Raw genomic sequence first — 24,847 nt, forward strand, 5'->3', positions numbered from 1 at the left:
TTTATGATAAATAAAACAAAAATAAAAGAAAAGTTTATTATATATTAAAAAAAAGATCCATTTCCCCAGGACGGCGGGCGATGAATGTGAGAGGTTTTTTGTGTAACTGAGTGGGGCATAAAGAAGAATAACGGGGTTTTTATTTAAAAAAGCCATTTCCTGCTGCTTTTTATACACGTTGTTGCACATCGGGAAAAAGACCGCCAGGATCGACTGCTCCAGAGAGCGAGCCCGCACCATGCCGACCGACAACCCGGACCTGCGCCAGATTTGGATGCTGCGCATGCTTAGTGGACGGTGCCTCGGTAAGTTCTGCTGACAGCCAAATTGGGGCAGCATGCCGGGGAAACCTATACAGTCTAATTTATATGATATGTTATATCTGTACTGGATAGAATAAGGGATCGTTTTTAATTAAATCAGAGACATTAATTAGCTGCATGTCACGCTTCTGTGGCAGTTAAAGGGTTAAACATTACTGTCTGCCCACGTGCAGTTTACAGAGCGCCAACCGTATCATGGAGGCCAGTGGTTGGCACTGTGACAGCGGTGGCGGCGGCCATTCCTGTTCATAATAACGAGTGTTGTGTCTGTGATTGGTCGCCTGGTTGTCTAGCAACGGGGACGCTGAGTGGTAATTGGTCAGATGGCTGCGCGTCAGCGGAGTGTGTGTGCGCGCTGATTGGCTGGAGGCTGGTCCCCGGTACAGCGTGTTGCGGTGTGAATGTGGCTCCGAGGCCTGGTGTGGAGACGGTTATCCGGTGTTCTCAGCATGTCTCAGCCCGGGGAGGTCAGGGCCTTCTCCGCCCGCAAGGCCAAGCCGCCCAAGGATACGCTACGGCACATCAAGAACCGCGAGAAGCGGAAGGGAGTGGAGCAGCACGGGCCGTCCACGGTCTACCTGCAGGTGCTGGGGGCCGGGAGCCGTGACTCGGGGGCCTCGCTTTACGTCTTCTCCGAGTTCAACAGGTGACAGCAGGGGGCGGGGCTGTTCCCCAGAGAGAGGGGACACTGGCAGGGTGGACATGTGACCCCAGAGAGATGGGAAACTGAGTGACAGGAGGGACACGTGACCCCAGAGAGATGGAACACTGACTGACAGGAGGGACAAATTACCCCAGGGAGAGGGGACACTGACTGACAGGGGGACATGTGACCCCGGGGAGAGGGGATACTGACTGACAGGGGGACATGTGACCCCAGAGAGACGGGACACTGAGTGACAGGAGGGACAAATGACCCCAGGGAGAGGGGACACTGACTGACAGGAGGGACAAATGACCCCGGGGAGACGGGACACTGAGTGACAGGAGGGACAAATGACCCCAGGGAGAGGGGACACTGACTGACAGGAGGGACAAATGACCCCGGGGAGAGGGGACACTGACTGACAGGGGGACATGTGACCCCGGGGAGAGGGCACACTGACTGACAGGGGGGACATGTGACCCCCGGGAGAGGGCACACTGACGGGGGAAATCTTGTCATGTGACAGACAGAAGTCTAGTAGTGACGTTTCTGTGAAATGACAAAAAACATCCGCGGCACGTAGCGTCACACGGGGATTTAGTGGTTGGTGATGCTGCTGCTGTTATTGATATTACTTTGTTGTTGTTTAGATGCTGTTTATTATTGTTGTTGTCTAGTATAAGTATTATGGTTATTATTGTTGTTGTAGTGTAGTATAAGTATCATTGTTATTCATATTGTTGTTGTTTAGATGCTATTATTGTTGTTATTGTTGTAGTCTAGTATAAGTATCATTGTTATTCATATTGTTGTTGTTTAGATGCTATTATTGTTGTTGTTGTAGTCTAGTATAAGTATTATGGTTATTATTGTTGTTGTAGTGTAGTATAAGTATCATTGTTATTCATATTGTTGTTGTTTAGATGCTATTATTGTTGTTATTGTTGTAGTGTAGTATAAGTATCATTGTTATTCATATTGTTGTTGTTTAGATGCTATTATTGTTGTTATTGTTGTAGTGTAGTATAAGTATCATTGTGATTATTGTTATTGTCGTAGTTAGATGCCGTTCTTCCTCCTCTTTCAGGTACCTGTTTAATTGCGGCGAGGGGACGCAGAGACTGATGCAGGAGCACAGGTAAGAGCGGCAGCCGTCAGCGCCCATCTGTCGGCCGATTCTTATTTATGGTCTAACTCCTTTTTTTTCTGTAAGGGTGAAGGTGGCGCGGCTGGACAACGTGTTTGTGACGCGCATGAACTGGGCGAACGTCGGAGGTTTATCAGGTAACGAAACACATTCCCTTGTAATTAAAACGCTTTGTTGGTTCCCTGTGGGTGAGCGCCGTGGACACGCGTAGTGTTCGTGGAGGTAATGGTACTGCGCTGCGCATGGTTCCGGTGAATACGTTCACAGTTACATACATGGAATGTTTAAAGCTCTTTGATCTTCTGTTCCAGGGATGATTCTGACGTTAAGGGACACGGGGCTCCCGCGGTGCGCTCTCTCCGGACCCCCGCAGCTGGTACGTTTCAAGCTGGGTCTTCAACTGCATTTGTTTTTTGTACAAACTTTAATCTTTAACAAATTTCGTTAACTTCCTTCATTCGTGTGAATGTCCGAAAAAGGGGAGGGACCCCCAAATTTGAGTTTTTTTTGTAACTCAACCTCTCCCTACCTTCTCCGCCAACGGCTTCCATGATGTCTCCTTCCTCCACCCGGTGGAGAGGTTGTCCCCGTGGTCGGAAGAGGAGAGAATAATCCAGACGGAGGAGAAAAGGCGGTTGTCGGAGATTGTAGAGAGATGCTGAGTGAACGCGGGTGACAACCAATTTCATGTCTGAGTGAGAACAACAGCCCCCCCACACACACACACTGTCTAAAAAAGCACAAATCCACCAAGTATTATATATTTCTCTGACGTTCCGGAATGCCCGGTGATACTAACGTCTATTTAATATCTTTTCACAGCAAAAGTATCTCGAGGCCGTTAAAGTTTTTTCGGGTCCCTTGCACGGCATCGACCTCTGTGAGTCTCTTTCCTGTTTATTTATTCGGGGAACGCGATAAGTTTTGTTCCGATACTAGCTGACTGTCCCGTCTCTTCCGCAGCCGTGCGTCCCTGCTCGGATCCAGAATACCAGGATGACACCATGACCGTGTACCAGGTGCCGATCACCAGTAAGTGCGTCTCAGGGCTTGTATATTGTGTGTTTGGGCTGATCCAGAACACGGTTACGGCTATAAGTTTGACGCAAACTTCCTTCTGTCGGGGTTTGTATGATAATGGGTCTTCTGACTGGAGTCCTGCATCTTGTAGGCACCAAACCAGCAGCAGAAAACTCAACTGGGTCTGTGAGCCCCCCGAGGTCCCCCAACAGAGAGAGTCGGCAGCCAGACAATCCAGCACCCAACGGTGCCGAGCCAACAGCGGGCAGACAGTCCCCGGGGCCGGGTATGGCCATCTTCTTATTCGTTGTGTCTTCCTCCCACCGCCCAGTGGTCTTCATAATGACCTTTATCATCCATCTCCTTTCAGGGCGCTGGGAGAGGACCACCACAAGAGACCCTTCTTTAGTGGTCTCCTTCGTGTGTAAGGTGAGATGGAAGCCCACGTTTTTCTCTTTATTAACATTTAACTTGACTTTTTTAGTTAGTGATTTAGGGGAAAAAATACATCTCACATCGATATCTCTTGCTTTTCAGCTTCATGCCAAAAAGGGGAACTTCCTGGTCCTCAAAGCCAAGGATCTCGGACTCCCGGTGTATGTATGGTCTCATTGTGTGTCTAGGGGACAGACCGCATATCCACGACACTAGATGGGGGTTTACGGCTGTATTTATAAATATCACTGTGCCGGTTGCAGATTTTATTTTGAGGAGCATATCTTGGATGTGGCGCAGCGAAGGGGTTCGTGCTGGCAGTAACGGTGTATTCTTGGCTTTGTTCTTTTAGAGGGACGGCTGCCATCGGACCTATAATCGCGCAGCTGAAGGCTGGGAAGAGCGTTGTCTATGAAGGAAAAGAGGTGAAATGACTGCACTCGCGAAATATAAAGTTTTATAAGAAAAATCAAATTTTATCTGGAATTGGGTCGTCCCGCTGCAGTTAATAGAGGGGGCTCCAGAGGGCGACAAACAGCAACACCAGCTGCCGTTACAATAATTATACAATAATTACGATTTCAAATCATACATGTGACGTTTTTAGATATACTTTGGAATAACTGAGTTCACGGATCACACGGTGACTACACGGATGTTTTTTATTTTCTTTTGTTGTGAGAACGGTCACAAGTCCTGAGCGTCTTCTCCATCATCCCCAACAATGCCGTACGATCTGGAGACGCGTCACTTCCCGTAGTCATTAACTAACACTTTAACGCAGCGCAGCCAGCTCTGGCTTCACGGTAGAAATGGTGCCTTGTGTTTCTCGGCCTGGCAGATCTTCCCTGAGGACGTGTGCACACCTCCGGAGCCCGGCCCGGCTTTTATCGTGGTAGAGTGTCCCAGCGAAGAGTTCATCGCCCCGGTCATTGAAAACGAAACTCTTAAAAGGTAACGCCACGGAGCCTGACGCATCTGTGTGTGAACGCCGCTCCATCGCGGTGCATTGGATCCAAACCGGACTACTTTATAAGCGTAACTGCGGGTATAACTCCGTCACCCTGCCTGTTTCTTTAATGTGTATTTTTAAATATATCGTGAGATGTTTCTGAGAAATAAATGTTTTATACGACGAAGTAACTGTATCTTTTAATGCGATGATCTGAACGTTTCCAGCTTTCAAGAAGGCAAGTCAGAGAGTCCGTTGGTGATGGTCGTCCACATGACCCCTGAGCACATTCTCCGGACCAGCAGCTACCGGCAGTGGATGGCGGGGTACGTGGGTTTTGCCGTTTCTGCTTAGCAGAGACAGGGAAGTTAATAATGTTGTCTTTATGTAGCAGACTTTATACATTTTTCACTCTTTTTGTTGCATTCTTCTCTAGATTTGGGTCTCAAACAGAACACCTGATTCTAAATGAGAATGCCAGTACAGTACATAACCTCCGGAGCTACAAGATCCAGACCCAGCTAAACCTCGTTCACCCGACCATCTTCCCCCTGCTGGCCAACTTCCAGAGGACGGTACGTGTCCTGCTACCATTATGTAGACGCCGTTTGTGGCCACATTAAGCTTGACCTGTCTTAATTCTCGTGAAGGAGGAGCTTGCAGACTTCCACGGGGTGCGAGGAGAGTGTCTACTCAAGTACCAGCTGAGGCCGAAGTTAGAGTGGCAGAGGTGAGGACCGACGTGGGGTTTGGGGGCGTCAGGCTGGTGTTTGAACTTGGTCATCACATTATTATGGTTTCTATAGGGCCGTCAGACTATGTGGCTGGTACCGTACATTCGCTCCAGTGTTCTTAAGGAGCACTAAAGGCTATAAAGAGGCCGCGTTGCAGAGACGTTTGTGTTTATACGACTATTGTTACCGGATGTTTTGTGTTGCAGGGATGCTGTTACTGATAACAATAGTGCAGAGTTTGTGAAAGAAGCCATTGAACTCCCCGGCTTTGAAGATGCATTGAAGGAGTGTAAGGAGATCCTGGAATCCAATCTCGCGCTATCGAAAGGTAATAAAAGGTGAAGTGCGTGCGTTATGCCACAAGAGCGTGACCTTCCCGCTGCCTCGGAGCACTTCTACCGATACTCTGCTTTCTTGGTTTATCTCTGTGTTATAACTCTGGATGTGATGCCAGGTAAGAGGTTTTAACGTATAAGAAACATCTGCTTCCCGGTTGTATGGCTCTAGATACCAAATTGTCCTCGCTTTTGTTGACAGCAGGTGATCCCCAGTACCCAGAGGTTGTGTTCTTGGGGACTGGGTCGGCCGTCCCCATGAAAACCCGTAACGTCAGCTCCACTCTGGTAAACGTCAGGTAAGCCTCCATCGGAGTCACGTTAAAACTGCTGTATAGAAAGAGGTAAAGGTTTTCATTCGCTGACACTTTCATTCCTCAACACTTCCATTTTAACAAACCCGACCAGGAGGCAGCTGTAAGAGACAGCGTGAAGCTGGGGGTCCCGCTGAGCCCCCGATAATCCTCGTGTGAAATGAAAGGCCGCAGAAACCCCACAGATCCACTAACACTCTCTCTTTCACACGCGAGAAATGTTATATTTTCCCCAAATACCTCACTGCCGGTGCCCCCCCCCCGATGTTACTGATTTTGTGTCTGTTTTTTGCTTGTTTCTGTCACGTCTCTTAGTGGTTAGTAAAGTGATCTCGTAGTTACTATAAACCAGCGTTTAATATTCTCTCTCAGTGCCTCTCAGTCTCTGTTGCTGGATTGTGGTGAGGGGACGTTTGGACAGCTTCATCGTCACTACGGGGACATGGTGGACGACGTCCTGTGCCAGATATCAGCCGTGTTCATTTCCCACATACACGCAGATCACCACACGGTAAGGACTGCCAGAGACATTTGAGACAAATGGCTAGAGACATTTGAGACTCGCGCTTACCTTTCTGGAGTCCTGCACCAGTAGTAAAACACGGCAAAGATTCTACGAGATACTATATGTATAAGTTTAATGCGTTTTATTTTAGCAGTCACTTGTTGAGTGAGCCCCGAAAACCTTCTGTTTTCTCTTCTCTTTTTAGGGCCTTTTAAGCGTCCTTCTAGAAAGACAGCGGGCTTGCGTACGTATCCCGGTGAACTGATCGCTTCTAGCTGTCCTCCGCGAGGCTCGGCGTTCTGCTCACGCGCTCCTTTTCTCATTTGTTTCCAGAAATCCAAGGGAAAGGCGTTCACTCCGGTGCTTGTCGTAGGGCCCTCTCTGATAATGACCTGGTTAAACCAATACCACGACCACTGCCAGGCAATCCTCCATCACATCAAGTGAGTTGTTGTCTTCGCACTTTAGTCGTTTTGGGTGGCGGAGAACGTGTGAATAATACGAATGTATTTACCCCGCTGCTCGCAGCTTAATCCCAGCGAAGGATCTAATGGAAGGGTCGGAGGTCCTTCACCCAAAGACAAAGGGTTTTATCGCCTCCCTTTTGGAAACGTATGAGCTGGAAAAGGTGGGTTAATACTCTGTAACCGAGTCTGCCAACACTTCTGCGCGTCTGACCGCAGGATCCGTAACATTGTGGATCTCTCCCTGCCAGTTCCAGACCTGCCTGGTCAGGCATTGCCGGAACGCTTTTGCTTGCGCCATTGTTCATCGGTCTGGCTGGAAGTTGGTCTTCTCCGGAGACACCATGCCCTGCGATGCCTTGGTGCAGATGGGTAAGTAGGGTTCGGATAAGCTGCCTTGTGTAGACGGGTGGAACTGGTAAGACCAATGTGGGGACTCGTCGGAGGAACTGTTCCCAAGATCCGGCCGCTGGCAGGGGGGTTATTTTTTTAAAAACGTTGACCCAATGGCTTTTCGTAAGAGTTCTTTTTCCTCAAAAGGTAAAAACGCATCTTTACTTATCCATGAAGCGACTCTGGAAGATGGACTGGAGGAAGAGGCTGTAGAAAAGACACACAGGTGATAGTTTTTTTTTTAATAGCCATTTAGTGGCTATAAGGCCAGTTGCCCCCCCACCGCTCGCTTTCCGGGCTTTTCTTGCCTCGCCGTTGCTCTCCCCGGTTGCTCCCGCCGGAAATCCCGACTTCAGCAGCAGAGTCGCGGATCGCGAGCCCACGGATACCTCCGTTATCGCCGCTTCTCTCCGTTCTCTTTCCAGCACCACGTCCCAGGCTATTGGCATCGGCGTGAAGATGAACGCGGAGTTCATTATGTTAAACCACTTCAGCCAGCGATACGCCAAACTCCCCTTGTTCAGCGATGATTTCAGCGACAAGGTTGGAATATCGTTCGATCACATGAGGGTGAGTACGATCCGTGGCCGTCGCGCCCCCTCCGAGGGTTTCGTTTGAATCTTTGCTCACTCGGCTTCCTTGCTTTTAAGATCCGATTGAGTGACTGCAGGATAATCCCCAAACTGGTCGACCCTCTGAAGGTTCTGTTTGCCGAGGAACTCGAAGAAATGGAGGAAAGGAGAGAGAAACGTGAGCTTCGGCAGCTGAAGGAGTCTCAACAGCCCGACGATCCGCTGAACGGCTCCGGACCCAAGCGGGACTTGGAAGATCCCGGGCCGGCTGCTGGGGCCAAAAAATTAAAAGCCAACTGAACGCCCGCCGGATACGAAGCCCCTCGGATCCCGGGAGCAAAGAGACGGCTGCTTCCGAGCCGAGGAACAGCGCGTGGAACGTGCAAGAACTTTCCGAAGAACGTGTAAAATATGTATACATTTGAATTGTGCCATTAAAACCCAAAAAAACATTTTCCCTACGGGCCGCGACGTCTGCCTTCTATCATTTACAGTTTATAAATAAATATAGAAAAGTCTTGTAAATGGGAAATTGAAAAAAAGGCAACTATATATATATTTTTTTTTAGCATAAACGATGAAATGGATTTTATTTATGAAATGAGCTTAAAATACTTTTTTTTCCCCCGTTCAATAAATAAATGTTATTGTTGCCAATGATATATGTAGTGTGTGTCGTGCGATTTTCATGGGGGGGTTACATTTCACGCACCGACGGCCCCCCCGGCTCGTGGGGTGGCTTTATTTCCACCTATTCGGGTTTTACAGCCGCGTGTATCAGAATTCCAAATGCCAGCGTCTTGTATGCGTGATGTGGCGGGAACCGCCCCCTCCAGACAGCGCTGATAAGCTTGTTTGCTCTCTTCTGCCCTGGTAGTAAAATCACAGCGGCGGAGGCAGCACACGTGTGTTATAACGCTGCACACGCAATCCGTGTCATCCAATGTTTACACTAAACAATAAAGATAAGATTGTCGCCAAACGCGGGGGAGATCGTAGCAACCCCCGGCGCCCGCGAGGAAGAGACGCGGAGAGTTATTTTTATTCACTGACGTTACAGAGGACAGAGTATTGCTGTGTGTGTGTGTGTGTGTGTGTGTGTGTGTGTGTGTGTGTGTTGACGGAAGGTACCTGCACACCGTGTGTTATAATGTTTGTAGACCCGCATGCACCGCTAAGTCCTCCCCGGAGTGGATATTGCTTAATCCAAGGTCCAGCAGGTAAATCAGTGACACGTTAAAGGAATTCATGAGGGCAGATTAGAGGGGGCAATTCTTTATTTTCTGCCGTCTATGGATCAGAATTCTCCTGGCTTTCCCAGCTACCCCTGTTGGATTATGTTACCCGTACCGACCAACATCAAAAATGGTCAGAGAGGCATATTAGGGGGTGTGGTTAGAGGTGTTATTGGGCGGGGCTTTATCAGGACTTTTTATGTGGCTTAAAAAGGAAGGCATTCATTTTATTCACACAGTTTGGAGGTTTTTTACCTGTAAGGGGGGTAATTGGACGACTTCCTGCCACGCCGGCCTCCTCCCATAATGCTTCCCCCCTGAATGAACCTACAGTGCCCCATTGGGGTATAATATCAGTCACTTAATACACCTAACCCCATTGGGGTATAATATCAGTTACCCAATACATCTACCCCCATTGGGGTATAATACCAGTCATCTAATACACCTACCCCCATTGGGGTATAATATCAGTCACTTCATACACCTACCCCCATTGGGGTATAATATCAGTCACTTAATACACCTACCCCCATTGGGGTATAATATCAGTTACCCAATACATCTACCCCCATTGGGGTATAATATCAGTTACCCAATACATCTACCCCCATTGGGGTATAATACCAGTCACCTAATACACCTACCCCCATTGGGGTATAATATCAGTCACTTCAAACACCTACCCCCATTGGGGTATAATATCAGTTACCCAATACATCTACCCCCATTGGGGTATGAAATCAGTCACCCAGTACACCTACCCCCATTGGGGTATAATATACACTTAATACACATTTACCCTAACTCAGGGGTAGGCAATCTTCGGCTCTCCTGATGTTGTGGACTACATCTCCCATAATGCTCTTACAGTCATAATGTTGGCAAAGCATCAAGGGAAATGTAGTTCACAAAATCTGGAAGATTGCCTATCCCTGCACTAACTGTAGTTTTAATCCGAATTACCTACAGGGACAGTCTAGAATGTTCTTATAATAAAAGCCCTAATAATACATATTACCTGAACTGCCATAATCATAACCAGCAGCCCAGTGCAACAGGAAGTGGGGAGCCCCGCCCCCGCGGGTGACGCCACACGACCGCGCCGTTCACTTCCCTCACGGGAAGCGGCAGCGGCAGGGAGGTGAGGTGGAGAGGTACATTTGGGGGTATCCTCTCACCTGTCCCCCAATATCCTCGTCCAGGTCAGTAAAGGTCACTTCATTAACCCTTTCAGACGCTTCCTCTTAAACCAAAGCCCTCCCTGTATTGTTGTTCAGAGCCTGAAATATCAAAGTTTTCATTTCATCCAACAATAAAGGGTAAAAAGTAATGCATTTCAGGTAAATTAACCTCAAATATCGCTGCACATTTTTTACCTCAGTCTCACATGCCAACAATGAAGTGAAAAGACATCATTTCCTGCAACAAACAAACGCTTACAATGTGATATTTCATACCAAATAAACTATTATTATTTGTGTCATAAACAAAAACATTGCCTTTTGTGCACAAATCAAATTGTTTTAACCCTTTAAATGCCCTGTCTCAGCACACAATGTGTTAAAGAGAAACCCTTCCCCTCCCCCCAGCCATATTTATTATTATTATTATTATTATTTATTATTATTATTATTATTAACTTTGTAACAAGAATTAAGGTTTATTTAGAAATAACTCTTATAAAGCTCATTTTTGGGGGCATTATACGGAACACCGATGGAAAAGGCTCAGCGATTGTTTATTTTTAGTAAATTGTTTGAATGCAGACGTTTCATTTGTAACCTTTTTCTTTCAGAGATCAGTAAATATTATTCCTCCCCGGCGTTTCTCGATCGGGTCGCAGGTGGTGGTTAATCAGAGCCGGTGCAGTTCCGTCCCGTTGCACCTGCTAGGGGGGGGCAGTGAGGCAGCTTTCTCCCTGGAGCTGCAACAGATCGATGCAACTTGTTGAAAGTAAACAGAGTTTCCATGACAGCCGCGACTCAAAAGCCCAAAGCCGTGACCGAAAAGCGCTCAGTCCCCGGCAGCCGAGCACCCGTGCACTAGAAATCTCTGCACCCCTGGCACCAAATCTCGCCTTCTTACCCCCTCCGAAAGAAAGATGGGCGACCCTGCCCCTGCGGACAAGAGGCTGCAATTCCTGGAGGACTACGTGCTGAAAACACTCAAGCTAAAACCCGATCGCTGGCAGAAATGCGTCTCCGCGGAGGAGCACAGGCAGATCCTGCAGGAGTTCCTGGACAAGGCTGAGCACCCGGTGCTGGTGGTAGCTTTGAACCCCGCGGGGCAGCTGGTGCCCGCGTTAGAATTCCCCAACACCGGCAAAAGCAAAGCCGTCTTCTTTCTGAAACGGAGCGCTTCCTCTCTGAGCGCGGACTCCATGAAGAGCAGCTTGATCTACGGGGATCTGTCCTACGCTCCGCTGGATCACTTCTCTGCCCTGGTGGAGGAGGTAAGACCCCCAATCAATGTGTAATTACGAGACCCCCCGGTACTATTCTATGGGAACTCTCTGCCCCCCCCCGCGCTTGTCTTTCTGTATGGATATTTCTATGAGTGAAAATGTTATTTGGTATATGAAATATGCCCCCCCCCAGGGGTTAAATGTGACACATAAGATGACATCACCGGGGCAAGCGTGCCAGGCTGAGAAAAGCTTTTCTGGGGCTGAAGAGTTGAAACTGATTGTCTGCAGTGAAAGTTTGTATCAGTGCATTCTGTTGTCATGGTGACGAGGATGCCACGTTCCTTTACACCCCACGCGGAGACCGGCCCGCCTGCTTTTCAGCACAATGGCGAACAATAGGCTGAGTTTAGTGAATAGCTGGGGCCGTCTAATTAACCCTGTAGGGCACTTTGGCCAGTAAGACACGTTGACACCGGCCGTGAGGGGGTTAAAACTTGATAAACTTGCACTTTTTCTTTTTTTTGCCCGCATTAAACCCAGTGATGTGACGTCTTGGTAACGTAAATGCCGGTATTTAGTCATTTTAACCTCTTCAGTGGTCCATTCTTCTGTTTGACAGACGTCGAGCTAGAAATTAGGGCAAGATTTACTAAGACGTGAGAACCCGTGCCGATAGCTGCCAAATGGAGCCGCCTGTCAGCTGCCTTTATAAAATAACACAGAGGTTTATACCGCAAGTTATTTAGTAAATCTCTCCGTGAGGCGTTACAAACCCTCCCTGTTATTTTCAGAGTCCTACCCTGTCCAGAAACAACGAGGGCAATGGCTTCGATGTAATGTAAGGAAGTTTCACTTTGCTGAGAGGGTAGTAGATAAGTGGAACTGCCTCCCAGCAGATGTGAGATAACTTTAAAATGCATGGGATAGGCATAAGTCTCGTGAATCTAAGATGAGACTAACGATTAAGGTTTCAGTCTTTCCAGCAGAAGAAACGGGGGGCCAACGTGGGCCGATATGCTGGTGGGTTCTGTTTTTGTTTTTAATACATTAATGCTTTTTTTTTTCTTTCACGGAGAGAGACTCTGATAGGTTGAAAAGCTTTGTTTTCATAGCAGCAGAGAATAAACATGTTTTTTGTGTGGATTGGATGTGTTTGGAAACTTCTTCGAGGAATGATTGAAATCACTTCTTTGCTTAACACGAAGTTAAATGTTTTGTGGAAAGTCGTTGTTACTGTGCGTGGCCACCGGGTGGCAACCTTGCTCTTTATATAGAATTTTAATAAAATTTTAGCGGACGCGGCGTTTAGTTGGAATTTCCCGAAAATGAACGATTGGGCCTTAAACGAGAATCTCTTACGGTATTTCAGCCCCCGCTTCTTCATTTTGTGATAGAAATTTTGGCAAAGAAAGCCTCGGCCTTTACTGAAGCGCCGGCTCGCGGGGTAATTACGCTACGGCGACCGACGGACATTAAAGCACCTTCGATAAATGGCGCCTAATGACCGTTTACTGCTGTGGTTCCAAAAAACGAATTTCTATATAATATATGTCTGCATCTCTATAAAATACATCAGATATGTCTAGATGGTAAGCTCTGTGGGTCAGTATAAGCCTATACGAATGATCTCACTGTTTGATTGTTCCTCCCCGTGGTGGCCGTGTCTCCCGTTCGCTAATAACCGATAAACTTCTTAGAGATCTCATATTCGGGCGTTTAGTATCCCCCCCCCCGTCACGGGTGATCACCCTCAGCCTGGCCCCCCTCGGCTCTCATCCACCAGACTTTTTTTGTCTTTTTTGGTTTGTAGGTAGTGTTGCCGATTTTGTCCAACCAGAGGAACCATCAGAACTGGCCTCATGTAGTTTCCCAGGACGTCATGCGTCACGTCGGCAATTTAAAAAGTAACGTCTTCGTCACGGTGGGTCAAGTTCGAGGGAAGACGCTACTCCCGCTCCCAGCCGGCTCGGAGAAAGTGGAGTACGTGGATTACGAAAGCGAGAAGAAGTAAGTGGAGGGGGGGATGGGGCGGACCTTCCAAACGTTTATGGCGAAATCTTACATTTGTTACCTTAATCAACACGCGGGCTCAGAAGATACGTCCGTTGTGGTCGGAAGCCAATGGCTAAAACCAGGTTTCTTTCTGGTGCTTTTATCATTGGCCTCTACTATAGCCCTGCAACATGGTTAGATCAGCCACAAGTCGTGTCGGCTGAAGCTGTGAGATCTCTGAAGCGGTCGCCGCCTGATTTTCTGTCGTACGGCTCAATATCCCATTTCAAATGATCGATTTATACTCTGTGTTGATTTCGCTGGATATTAAAGGATTATTAACATCCAGTGGAACCCCGCTGTACCGATCCAAAACTAATCCAATAACCAAAGAAACATTAAGTGGGGGGCAGTAGGCCTGGCTGGGTTTCAGCCTGTAGAGACCCTCTTTTGGGGTAGGAACAGAATAATTTCACATTCTCATTCATTAAGTGATATCCAGGGATGTGAACTCGCTTAACGCCCCTCTTTTTCTGTCCGCTGTCTGATAGCAACGACCATCTGGATAAGACGATCGTACACGCCATCGAGTCTGCCATCATACAATGGAGCCATCAGGTACGGGGGGTGCTGAAGAAAGAATCGTCGGAGCCGCTTCTCCAGGGAAAGAACCCGATTCCCCACACGGAGCTGGAATTCTGGAAGAACAGGTATGGGGGGGGTTTGTCTTCTCGTGAGATTATGATCCTCCATGAACCCGTTAAGCCGACCCGGGGTCCGTGCGGACCGTCTCATGGAATGCTTTATTCTTCCAGATACGCCGACCTGGAATGCATTTACAACCAGCTGAGAACCAAGAAAGTCCGGAAGATGGCCGAGCTCCTCGAGAGGGTCCAAAGCAGTTATTTCCCTGCCTTTAAAGCCTTATTCCGCGACGTGGTGGCAGGTAGGGGTTTAGCTGGTGGAGCGCTCGGTGCAGATCTCAGGTCAGGGGGAGGAAGGAAATCTCTAGAAAGTAGCAGCGACCTTGTGATCCCCCGACTTCTCGCATTTCTGGGAGCTGAAAGACTTCTTTTTATAAATAGCGCATGTTCCAGGGCATTGCAACCGGGAAAGAGATATTGGACCCCATTAATGAACTGATGGAGAGTGACCTTAAATCACCGGCGCTGCAGGCATTCCGTTTCCTTTTCCCAAAATAGCAATGTTTCTCCCCAGCTGATGAGTTTGGTTGTTAACCGTCTGTGTCCTGCGTCTAGTACCGTTTGGGGCCTTAAATCCATGTCCTTCCTCTTCTCCTTCCTCTTCTCCTTCCTCCAGCTTTGTCGGAAGCTCAAGACATTAACTTACACCTGAAACCCCTTCAGCGGCATTTAGAAGAAATAGAAAGCGTGGAATTTAACGAGGCGAAGCCTCTGGTGGCTCCTCTGCTTCACGTGTTGTGCTTATTGTGGGCGCGTTCCAAATATTACAACACCCCGGCGCGGGTCATCGTGCTGACGCAGGAGATCTGTAACCTGTTCATCCAGCAGGTGAGTGATCGCTGTACTAAACGGCGCAGGTTAATGACCCGGCACGCGAGTCCTCGCTAACGAGGCTCATCTAGCATTTCCGTGGAATTCATCGCCTTCCAGCTCCGTGCTGATTGGGGTAAACGCAAAAACTTTACCCCGAAATGTTTCAATGGATCCGTTTCATGGAGCGGAAATATCGTGCCTCCTGTATGAGGTTCTTTTACACGGCTTAAGGTTTGTAAGAGGTCGCAGGAGCGCCTAATTACATTTCCCTGAACTTTTTCTGTTTCTCGGTAATTAAAATTTAAAAGTTGGACATAAATTGGAGGAAAGAGGCGATTAGAGAAGAAAATTTGTCTCCATAGAGTGACTTCCGTCTAAAGCACGATTACGTTAGCGGTAATGGACACTCTGTCTTCCCGTGTTCTGCTTTTAACTTATTTTAATGGAAATCGCCTTTTGCTTGTTTAGCGCGCGCCACGGGGTGCAGAGAGCCCGGGTATTATCTCCAACGAGAGCTAATCACTGGTGGCATTAAAACGAGAGAGGACTCGTGGTGGCTGCCAACCCTCTTTTTCATCCCTGTGGCCTTAATCCCTTCCGCTCCCGTCCATTTGGTCTGTAATGGACGTGAGACAGAATGTTCTGTGTCTTTCCGCAGGCTCGGAGCTACCTGAACCCTGAGGACCTCCTCAAAGGAGAGACTGAAGAAAGCCTTGGAAAAGTCCAGGAGGTCCTCGGCGTCCTGCGTTTCCTCGTGCAGACGTTTGAGGAGAAGCGGGAGAAGCTCCAGAGCTACTCTAAGGATGGGCAGGAGGTGAAGCCCTGGGACTTCCCGTCCATCATGGTGTTCGCCCGGCTGGACTGCTTTACCAAGCGGCTCGAAGCCATAGAGGTGAGAATTAGGAGGAGAACGTGGACGCCTTTTACCGGCCGGATCTAAAGCCCTGGTCCGTGTGTTGGGACAGAAGTTGGTGATTCTTTCTCAAAAGAGAACATTGTTTTTTTTTACAATAAAATGCAAGTTTAGCTGAAAATGCGAATACCGTTTTCTCGCTCTTAAAGATTACGTAAAAGGCGTAAATCCAGTTTGCTCCAGCGAGGTAATTATATCCCGGGTTAGGATTTTCTCGTAGCGGGGATTACGAAAGATCCCGCGGCATCCGGTTTTTAATCCGCCGTTTGGCCGCCGCGTGGGATGATTCCGTTAACCCCGTCGGCGGTCCGCGTCCCGGCATTAGAATAACGCAGCGACGCCGATTGCCCGACGAGTCCCACCCTCCCTGTGTTTTGTGCGAACTGCAGAAACCTTAAGAAGCCTTTTGTGTTCCAGAGCAACAAAGGATATCGGTGCCCCCTTTTTGCGTCACGTGACAACAGGCTAGAATTAAGCATTCCCTTAAAAAATACTTTAATGAACCGTCTGCCATGTCTGCTGCATGTCGGCAGAATACGAAGCACGGTCACCCCCTGTAACCCTGAGTGCCTGCCGTGATTGTGTTACACCGGTACCAGACCCCATATGGCTTGGCTCCATCTATAACCCTGTTTATTTTTTTTTACTTCTCAGGACCTGTTGCTTACGGCTGTAGACATGATGAAGCTCGAGAAGATCGAGTTCGGTGGGATTAAGGGAAAGGCTTTGAGCCAGACGGTGTCCGGCATGTACCAGGAATTCCAGGACGTCTACAAAGTGTTCTCGGAGAGGACGTACGACTGCCTGGACACGAGCAACGCGGTTTGTGGCGTAAAATATACTTTTCTGCCGTCTCTCTCTCATTTTCATTTTCATCTGCTGGTTGCGTTAATAATGTAACTTTCTGTTGGGTTTTCCCAAAAATTGAAGAAATGAAGTGATTTATTTTACTGTGGGGAGTGTTTTATCATAATGACTCAAGATGACCCGTTTGGCTTGTAATGGATTCATTTTTTGGTGGTTGGTTTCGTTAAATGGCGGCCGGTCCGATGGGACGGGCTGGTTGAACATCCGCGTCGCTGCCTCCCGCTGACTCCGTTCCATACGTTCCTTGCTAGGAGTTCGAGCAGGACGTGTCTGAGTTCAAACTGACCGTGCGGGACATGGACCGGAGGCTGGGGACGGTCTTCTGCCTCGGATTTGATGACGCCTCTGGCCTAGAACATGCCTTCAGGGTTAGTATGTCTGCGTGGCGAGTAGCGAGGGAACGGGCGATACTCCTCTATGTATTAATATCCTTGTGACCGCGGTGTGTCTGCTTTGCCCACAGTTGGTGGATATGTTTGGGAGCCTCCTGGACAGACCCATCATCGCTGAAGACGTCTATGATAAATATCCGCGCCTGATAACCATGTTTGATCAGGAACTGGATGCTGCGAAGATCATCTTTGATAGACACGTTCAGAACGATGCGGAACACGGTCCGTGATACTTTGTAACCATCCTGTGCTGTCATTTAGCCGTAAATTCAATACAATAAATGTAATAACGCTTATTCTTACACCGAGCATGGGCTGATCACCCGTTTATGGGGCTTCTGATAATATAATGTTTACAGTCCTTTAAATGCCGGATTAGATTGTCCCGTCTGACATTTTGGGCTGTCTGACACCTTTTTGTTTGTTTTTTGCAGCGTATCCGCAAATTAACAAGAACATGCCGCTTGTGGCGGGCAACCTCAACTGGGCTCAGGAGCTTCGCGAGAGACTCCAGACACCTTTCAGTAACTTCCGGCATGTGACGCACCCGTAAGTAGACGTCAGGGCTTCATCTTATCGGAGGCTTTTTTTGCGGGGTCTTTGGCGGGCTTGAGGTTTTCTCTCGATATTTTAGAAGTGCGAGAAACCACTGATCTCACTCCTTTTCACTTCAAGAGACCTTTTTAGATCTCTTTAGATCTCCCAGACATAATGAGGATCTCGTGACACCCTGCCAATGTTGGAGGGGATCCTGGAGATGGGGTTCTTGATTAGGTTCATGCAGCCGCTGACTTTATATTTGGGTTTTCTTTTTCGTAGCTGCATGGACTCCGCCGAGGGCAGACGCATGAAGCAGAAATATGAGGAGATGATGGATCTGTTGGACAAGTAAGTCTAGTATTTAAATACAAGTCAAAAGCCATGTGTCAGAGCGATGGGGTAGATTAATTGCCACGTTTGGGTAGTTGTATCTCAAGCGGGTTGAGGCACCTCGTTGGAGGACCTGGTGTGCTTCCGGCTTTCCGTCCTTCTTCTTCTTCAGCTTCTGCCGTCGTTTCTTAACCTTTTAACAGCACGAGCTTCAAGTCCTAAATCGGTCTCCAACAACTTCTCTGGTGTCCTCGTTTACGCCGTGTTAAATTTACTGTCGCTGACATTATTGGCCTATATTGGGCTCTCTATTGGCTTACACCAGGGTTAACCTTGATTGACCGGATGCCTCTGTCTTTTAGATACACCGAGAGGATGTATCAGGAATGGTGCCAGACGGTGTCGGAAAAGTCACAGTATAACCTCATGCGGCCGCTTATTGTGCGCGATGAGAGCTCCAGACTGATCTCTGTCAACTTTGAGCCACAGGTATCTATATCAGTCACGGGTTTGCTCTTTGCTCGGATACGATGGCGCCCTGAGAAGAACAGTATAAATGTAACAATATAAGGTGGGAATGGATGCGCCTTTATGGTCTTTCTCTGCAATGTTCTATGTTGTTCTCCCAGTCCGACAGATCCTCCATGAGCACAGGTAGATCTGGAAGACGTGCTTTGATTGACCAGCCCATGCCAGGAGACCCCTTGACCCATAATAATGACTATCACGTCTCTGTAGGACTCGCTGGCTGTATGGGTTCTTAAGTCTTTGAAGGAGAGGAGCCCATTGATTATTGTAGAGTTCTGGATGTTCCGAGAATCGTAACTGACAGACCTGTGGACCTTTTTTTACCCACAGCTCGTCTCCGTCCTCCGCGAGGTGAAGTATCTTCAGAATCTCCGCATGGAGACCATCCCCAAAGAAGCAGAAGATATATTCACCGCGAAGGAATCTTACCGGAAATTCACTGCCAACCTCGAACTGATGGCGAACTGGTACAACAAGATCTTAAAAACCATACTGGAGGTGGAGTATCCCTTGGTGGAAGAGCAGCTCAAAGACATCGACATCCACTTAAAAAACGCAGAAGAGACCTTGAACTGGAAGGCACTTGGTATGGAAAACCTTTCACCTTTTCGCATTCCTGTTCCGTTACAATGTGTCTGGTATCCGGGGCGGAATAATTAAATTGGTCTTTTGCGAGCTGAAGTCCCCCCAGTCCTGGGAATAACCCGCTTCACTACCGCTGCTTTCCGTAGGGGTTTGGGAATACATCCAGGAGGTCAGAGACAGCGTCCACGATCTGGAACGGAGGGTCCAGAAAGCTCGAGACAACGTGGATGAAATCCAGGCCATAACCAAGGCGTGGGTGTCTCCTATCTTCGAGCGGAAAGATGGTAAAAGAGACGCTCTCCTTAATCTCGATGACCGGAGCGAACGGCTGGAGAAGCGATACAACGTAATCAGAGAGTCGGGAACCAAAATTCACACCCTGCTGAAGGTACGGGGAGATGCGCGTCGCTTTGTGATTTGCTTTGAGTTAGTTTTATCTCTTTTCCGTGTTTAGACCACAACATACGTAACATACGTGTATCCACGCCTTGCATTTAATAATATTTTACGCTTTATGAATGGCTATAATGGTTAATAATGAAATAAAATCAAATCGTTTTTGAGGCAGGAATTTTTGTTTTGCAGGAGAACTTGGCGCTCTTTTCTGCGGATCCCGCGTCTGATATCTGGAAGGCGTACGTGGATTATGTTGATGAAATGGTTCTGGATGGCTTCTTTAATGCCATTGAATGTTCCTTGAAGTACCTGCTTGATAACACAGGTATGAACGTTCTCACCTGAAGATCCGTAAGAATACAAACGGCCCTCGCTGTAGATGTGAAAGGACCGAGATTCGTATAATTAAATATTCTTCTTGCAGACTCCAAGGCTGGCCTTTCTCCGCTGTTTGAAGTTGCTCTGGATCTTGTAGTACCAGACATGCTGTTCCGACCCTCTCTAGACCCAGGGGCAAGCGACGGTTTATATGACATCATTGAGGGGATCATCAATGACATCTACAGGATATCATCCTTGGTGCCAAGACTCGCTGAGCACGGCACCTTCCCTCATTATCAGGTGGATTCCTTTTTAATGAGTGCACACTCCTTGCTTATTGAGTTGTAATATGACAGCTGGTAACCCATAAGCAAGGCTGGATTGATAAGTGGGCAAAGTGGGCACATGCTTAGGGTCTACCAGAGCCAGCCCTTACATGGGCATTTTGAAGCCCCAAGGCACACAGGGACGGTCTGTATTTACGAACAGTCAGTCTGTTTGTGGCACAGAGAAGACCCTCAAGTGTAGCCGGGTCCCATAACACAAAGCTACGTGACCCTGCGATTAAACGCAAGGCTGCTCAGTGTGTGAGCAGGGATGGATGTGTGTATGGGTGCGTGTATGGTTATGTGTATGGTTGGGTGTGTGAGCATGGATGCGTATGGGTGTGTGTATGGTTGTGTGTGTGAGCATGGGTGTGTATGGGTAAATGTGTCAGTATGGGTGTGTTGGAAATTAGTGGGAGGGAGGCCCACTATTATATTTTTTGCACAGGGTCCACCAGAGCCTTGAATCGGCCTTACCCATTAATTCACGCTCCTTGCAGCTTTAGAAAACAAACTCTCTTATGGCGTCTTCAGCTCCAAATAATTGCTTGTTATGCATGTCCCCTCAGGCTGATATGGAAGATATGGCAGACCTGGCCGACATGAGGAACTTCCTCATGGAATCCGTTCAGAACATGATGACCACGTGTTCAGAATACCGTAACTCGTTTGATCACTACTCATACTTGTACGTGGATGACAGAAAAGAGTTCATGCGCCAGTTTCTGCTGTACGGCCACGTGCTGACCGCCGAGGAGATAGAGGCTCACGCTGAGGACGGCGTCCCGGAGACCCCACCGACTCTGCAGCAATTCAAGGAACAGATCGACTCGTATGAGAAGATCTACGACGAGGTGAATCGGATGGAGCCAATCAATGTTTTTGACAGTTGGATGAAGGTGGATGCCCAGCCGTTCAAATCTGCTCTGCTCAATGTGATTAAGAGATGGAGTCTGATGTTCAAGCAGCATCTTATCGATCACGTCACAAACAGGTGAAGAATGATTTCATGTAAACGATCTTAGCAGACATTTTGTTTAATCACTAATCCTTGATAGGACCCAATGCTGGCCTCTTCATCCATAGGTGGGGTGGGGGAAGGGTGTCCATGAAGGGCCCAGTGTCAAAAGGTTTGGAAAGATGACTGTAGGGTAATGGGACCGCGTATCTCCAAGGGTACCCACCAAGTTTTTTTTACATGCTCCAAGCCACGTTTCTTCATAGCCTTGTCTGAAAAAGAACGTTCTAGAATTATCTTCGTATCTTCTTTGCTAGCGACACAGAGCTTTCTTGTTATAAAGAAATCCTTCTCTTTCTTCCCCCAGTTTGGCTGATCTCGAAGAGTTTATCAAGGTGGCTGAGCGAGGGTTGAGCATGCAGCTGAAAGAAGGAGATTATAACGGTTTGGTGGAGATAATGGGCCACTTAATGGCCGTCAAGGAGAGGCAGGCCAGCACGGACGAGTTGTTTGAACCCTTGAAGCAAACCATCGAGCTGCTGAAGGTTTATGAGCAGGAACTGCCCGACGAAGTCTACAAGCAGCTGGAGGTCAGCCCTAAACTCTGCTTCTTAGGCCCTAATCATCCAGCAGGCAGCAGAATATCGCCGGCACTCGTAAAACGCGGGGGATAATTGTGGATAATAGCGCTTGTCTGATTTCTTCTAATCTCTCTTCTGTGGCTTTAAAACATCTGTATCTTTTTGGATCACTTCCATGATCTTATACAATGCCCGTTAACGAAATCACGCTGAGTCTGCATGCTTGCCGAGAATGTTCTCTTCCTTGGAATGAGTGTTTAAATCTCTCGCTGGAGTTGTGAGTGTTCTGCGATAAGGTTAGACTGAGTTAAGACCCTTATACGATGGTCCCATGTCCAGGTCGTGTTCCGTGCTGCGTTTCACACAGCTCCACATGCGCAACCCTTACGGTGTGGAAACTGTTTCTTTGGTTATAGGAGCTGCCGGAGAAGTGGAATAATATTAAGAAGATGGCCATTACAGTGAAGCAGCAGGTGGCCCCTCTGCAAGCCAACGAAGTCACGCTCCTGCGCAAGAACTGTGCTTCGTTCGACGTCGAGCAGCACAATTTCCGAGAGAAGTTCCGCAAGGAAGCGCCTTTCAGGTAAAGGGCCGTGTAGTGCGAGTCCTGTCAGAAGGCAGCTTTTAGGATATTTTTGTAATAAGTGTCCATCTTTGAAGACAACGTGTAAAAAAAAAAAAAAAAAAAATGTATCATGTGATCTTTCTCAGGTTTGACAGCAGATTCCCCTATCAGATGCTGGACGTCAAACACAACGAGATCAAGCAAATGGAAGCCATGATGGCCACGATTTATGAATCTGCCGCGTTATTTGAAGTCAACGTTCCCGATTACAAACAGCTGAAACAATGCAGAAAAGAGGTCTGTCTCCTTAAGGAGCTCTGGGACATGATTTCCCTCGTGACGTCGAGCATGGACGACTGGCAGACCACGAAATGGAGAGAGATCAATGTGGAAAACATGGATCTCGAGTGTAAGAGGTTCGCGAAGGATATCCGGAATTTGGACAAAGAAATGAGGGCTTGGGATGCCTTCACTGGACTTGATAACCAAGTGAAAAACATCCTGACTTCTTTAAGAGCTGTGGCCGAGCTTCAAAACCCTGCCATCCGAGAAAGGCATTGGAGTCAGCTGATGCAAGCGACCGGCGTCAGGTTCACAATGGATGAAGAGACCACCCTCGCAGATCTTCTCAAACTCAGTCTCCATAATTTTGAAGATGAGGTTCGTGGGATTGTGGACAAAGCAGTAAAGGAAATGGGCATGGAAAAAGTGTTGAAAGAACTCAATGCCACCTGGAGTGGTATGAATTTCCAATACGAGGGCCACCCTCGTACCAAGGTGCCGCTGATAAAATCCGACGAAGAACTCATTGAGACTCTGGAAGACAATCAAGTCCAACTTCAGAACCTGATGACCTCAAAGTACATAGCCTTCTTCTTGGAAGAAGTGTCAGGATGGCAAAAGAAACTGTCCACAGCCGACTCTGTCATTTCCATCTGGTTTGAAGTTCAGCGCACGTGGTCTCACCTGGAAAGCATTTTCATTGGTTCTGATGATATTCGATCCCAGCTTCCTGAGGTATGGACCACGAGCTCTAAATCTTTCCTAGTATCCTCAGGCTTCATCGGGGCCAAACTCATCAACCTCTCGCCTGATAACCTCCAAAAGCCCTACTGTATTTGGGTTTTTTGCCCCTTCCTGCTGTAGTACCCCTTCCCTCCATAACCTTCCCATTGGAAGGTACCCACCTTTCGAGACACCTGTTGTTTCGGAGACTTTTCGGGTGCCGTTTGATTTTGTTTGCTGTTGAGCCGCCGCCTTGGGGCTGTTCTCGCTGCAGCCGAGGTTCTCGGTTCCATAATTTTCTCTTATATTAAGTAAACGCCTGAAGCTTTCAGCCGCTGTACCTGCGCGCTGTAATCTGACAGTAATAAAAGCAAAGGAAATTGAAAATATGTTTGGTTTTACCAGCAAATACACATCTTGTAAGTAAATGCCTGCGAATGCAGACTCCACAAAAAAGCAGATGCTGTGAGAGGGGGGAAGAAGTACATTCTAGAATTCCTACAGATATTTCATGGTTTACAGCAACGTGCTTGGTGAAGCATTGGGGCATTTTAAGCTTCCGCTAACGGAAAGCTCTCCAGGCCGGGCAAATAGTAGCAGTAATTCCTGTCATCCCACCCCCATCGTTCTTTTGTGCTGGGTTCTTGCAGTTTAAAGACCTAAAGAACCCAATGAGAGACACGTAAAAGCTTATTGTTTTGGTTCTATTATCTTCCAGGACTCAAAACGCTTTGAAGGCATCGACGGCGATTTCAAAGAGCTGGCCAACGATGCCAATGGGACGCCCAATGTGGTGGAAGCCACCAATAAACCAGGACTGTACGAGAAGCTGGAAGATATCCAGGAACGGTGAGGTCCTTTCGGTGGAGGTCACCCCGGCTGCAAGCTACGCTGGCTTTCTCAACCTTTTCAGTTCACATTTATTCATTTTCTCCTTTCCAATCCGATCTTACGCCAGTAGTTACCCCAAACGCTTCCATCCCCCCCACTGCCTGTTTGGGTAACTAAACTTCTTTCCCTGCAGGTTATCATTGTGTGAAAAAGCTCTAGCAGAATACCTGGACACTAAAAGACTCGCGTTCCCCCGATTTTACTTCATATCTGCTGCTGACCTGCTGGATATTCTTTCCAATGGGACAAACCCCCAGCTTGTAAGAGTCTTCTAATACTTGGCCGTTACCCCAGCTCTGGCCATGAAATAAATGTGCTGCGTTTTCTGATGGTCTGCTCCTATTCTTCATTTAACAGGTCATGCGTCATCTCTCCAAATTATTCGACAACATGGCAAAGATGAAGTTTGAAGGAGATTCGAGTGAAGGCCAGTCCAAAATGGGTCTTGGGATGTACAGCAAGGAAGATGAGTACGTCTCGTTCAACGAACCTTGTGACTGCAGCGGACAGGTGAGATTGAGCTGGAGAACACTGATTTTTCCAACATGACTTCTGGGGTCTTCTGAATTCTCAGCCAATCGCCATGTTTATGATCTCCAGAGTGGTTCTAGTACACGGCCCCCGACCGCGGACTGCTGTGATACATTTGGTGTTG

General features: G+C 47.8%; 2 protein-coding genes across 2 annotated transcripts in view; both read left to right on the forward strand.

Moving 5' to 3' along the window:
* Nucleotides 1–682: 682 nt before the first annotated feature.
* Nucleotides 683–8,415, forward strand: ELAC2 (elaC ribonuclease Z 2). The gene is made up of 24 exons (XM_053453253.1): nt 683–969; nt 2,057–2,107; nt 2,183–2,253; nt 2,428–2,492; nt 2,939–2,996; nt 3,080–3,148; nt 3,288–3,422; nt 3,507–3,565; nt 3,674–3,732; nt 3,924–3,996; nt 4,413–4,525; nt 4,751–4,849; nt 4,960–5,098; nt 5,174–5,253; nt 5,464–5,585; nt 5,798–5,891; nt 6,279–6,417; nt 6,617–6,655; nt 6,745–6,854; nt 6,940–7,039; nt 7,127–7,247; nt 7,416–7,494; nt 7,694–7,838; nt 7,919–8,415. Exons 1-24 carry the CDS (start codon nt 725–727, stop codon nt 8,138–8,140), a joined length of 2,487 nt encoding a protein of 828 aa, XP_053309228.1. The 5' UTR covers nt 683–724; the 3' UTR covers nt 8,141–8,415.
* A 2,672-nt stretch (nt 8,416–11,087) lies between these two features.
* Nucleotides 11,088–24,847, forward strand: part of DNAH9 (dynein axonemal heavy chain 9) — a 62,406-nt gene continuing 48,646 nt past the window's right edge. Inside the window, exons 1-23 of the mRNA XM_053452800.1 lie at nt 11,088–11,530; nt 13,296–13,492; nt 14,029–14,187; nt 14,293–14,423; nt 14,798–15,009; nt 15,653–15,886; nt 16,562–16,729; nt 17,026–17,142; nt 17,238–17,388; nt 17,601–17,715; nt 17,986–18,054; nt 18,399–18,525; nt 18,895–19,150; nt 19,296–19,537; nt 19,735–19,870; nt 19,970–20,166; nt 20,762–21,186; nt 21,518–21,740; nt 22,148–22,314; nt 22,443–23,313; nt 24,020–24,150; nt 24,326–24,452; nt 24,550–24,702. Of these exons, the coding sequence (XP_053308775.1) occupies nt 11,180–11,530; nt 13,296–13,492; nt 14,029–14,187; nt 14,293–14,423; nt 14,798–15,009; nt 15,653–15,886; nt 16,562–16,729; nt 17,026–17,142; nt 17,238–17,388; nt 17,601–17,715; nt 17,986–18,054; nt 18,399–18,525; nt 18,895–19,150; nt 19,296–19,537; nt 19,735–19,870; nt 19,970–20,166; nt 20,762–21,186; nt 21,518–21,740; nt 22,148–22,314; nt 22,443–23,313; nt 24,020–24,150; nt 24,326–24,452; nt 24,550–24,702 (4,959 nt within the window). The 5' untranslated portion in view covers nt 11,088–11,179. The remainder of the gene's footprint in view (nt 11,531–13,295; nt 13,493–14,028; nt 14,188–14,292; nt 14,424–14,797; nt 15,010–15,652; nt 15,887–16,561; nt 16,730–17,025; nt 17,143–17,237; nt 17,389–17,600; nt 17,716–17,985; nt 18,055–18,398; nt 18,526–18,894; nt 19,151–19,295; nt 19,538–19,734; nt 19,871–19,969; nt 20,167–20,761; nt 21,187–21,517; nt 21,741–22,147; nt 22,315–22,442; nt 23,314–24,019; nt 24,151–24,325; nt 24,453–24,549; nt 24,703–24,847) is intronic.

This window comes from Spea bombifrons, chromosome 13, assembly GCF_027358695.1.
Source record: "Spea bombifrons isolate aSpeBom1 chromosome 13, aSpeBom1.2.pri, whole genome shotgun sequence".
Classification (NCBI taxonomy): Eukaryota; Metazoa; Chordata; class Amphibia; order Anura; family Pelobatidae; genus Spea; species Spea bombifrons.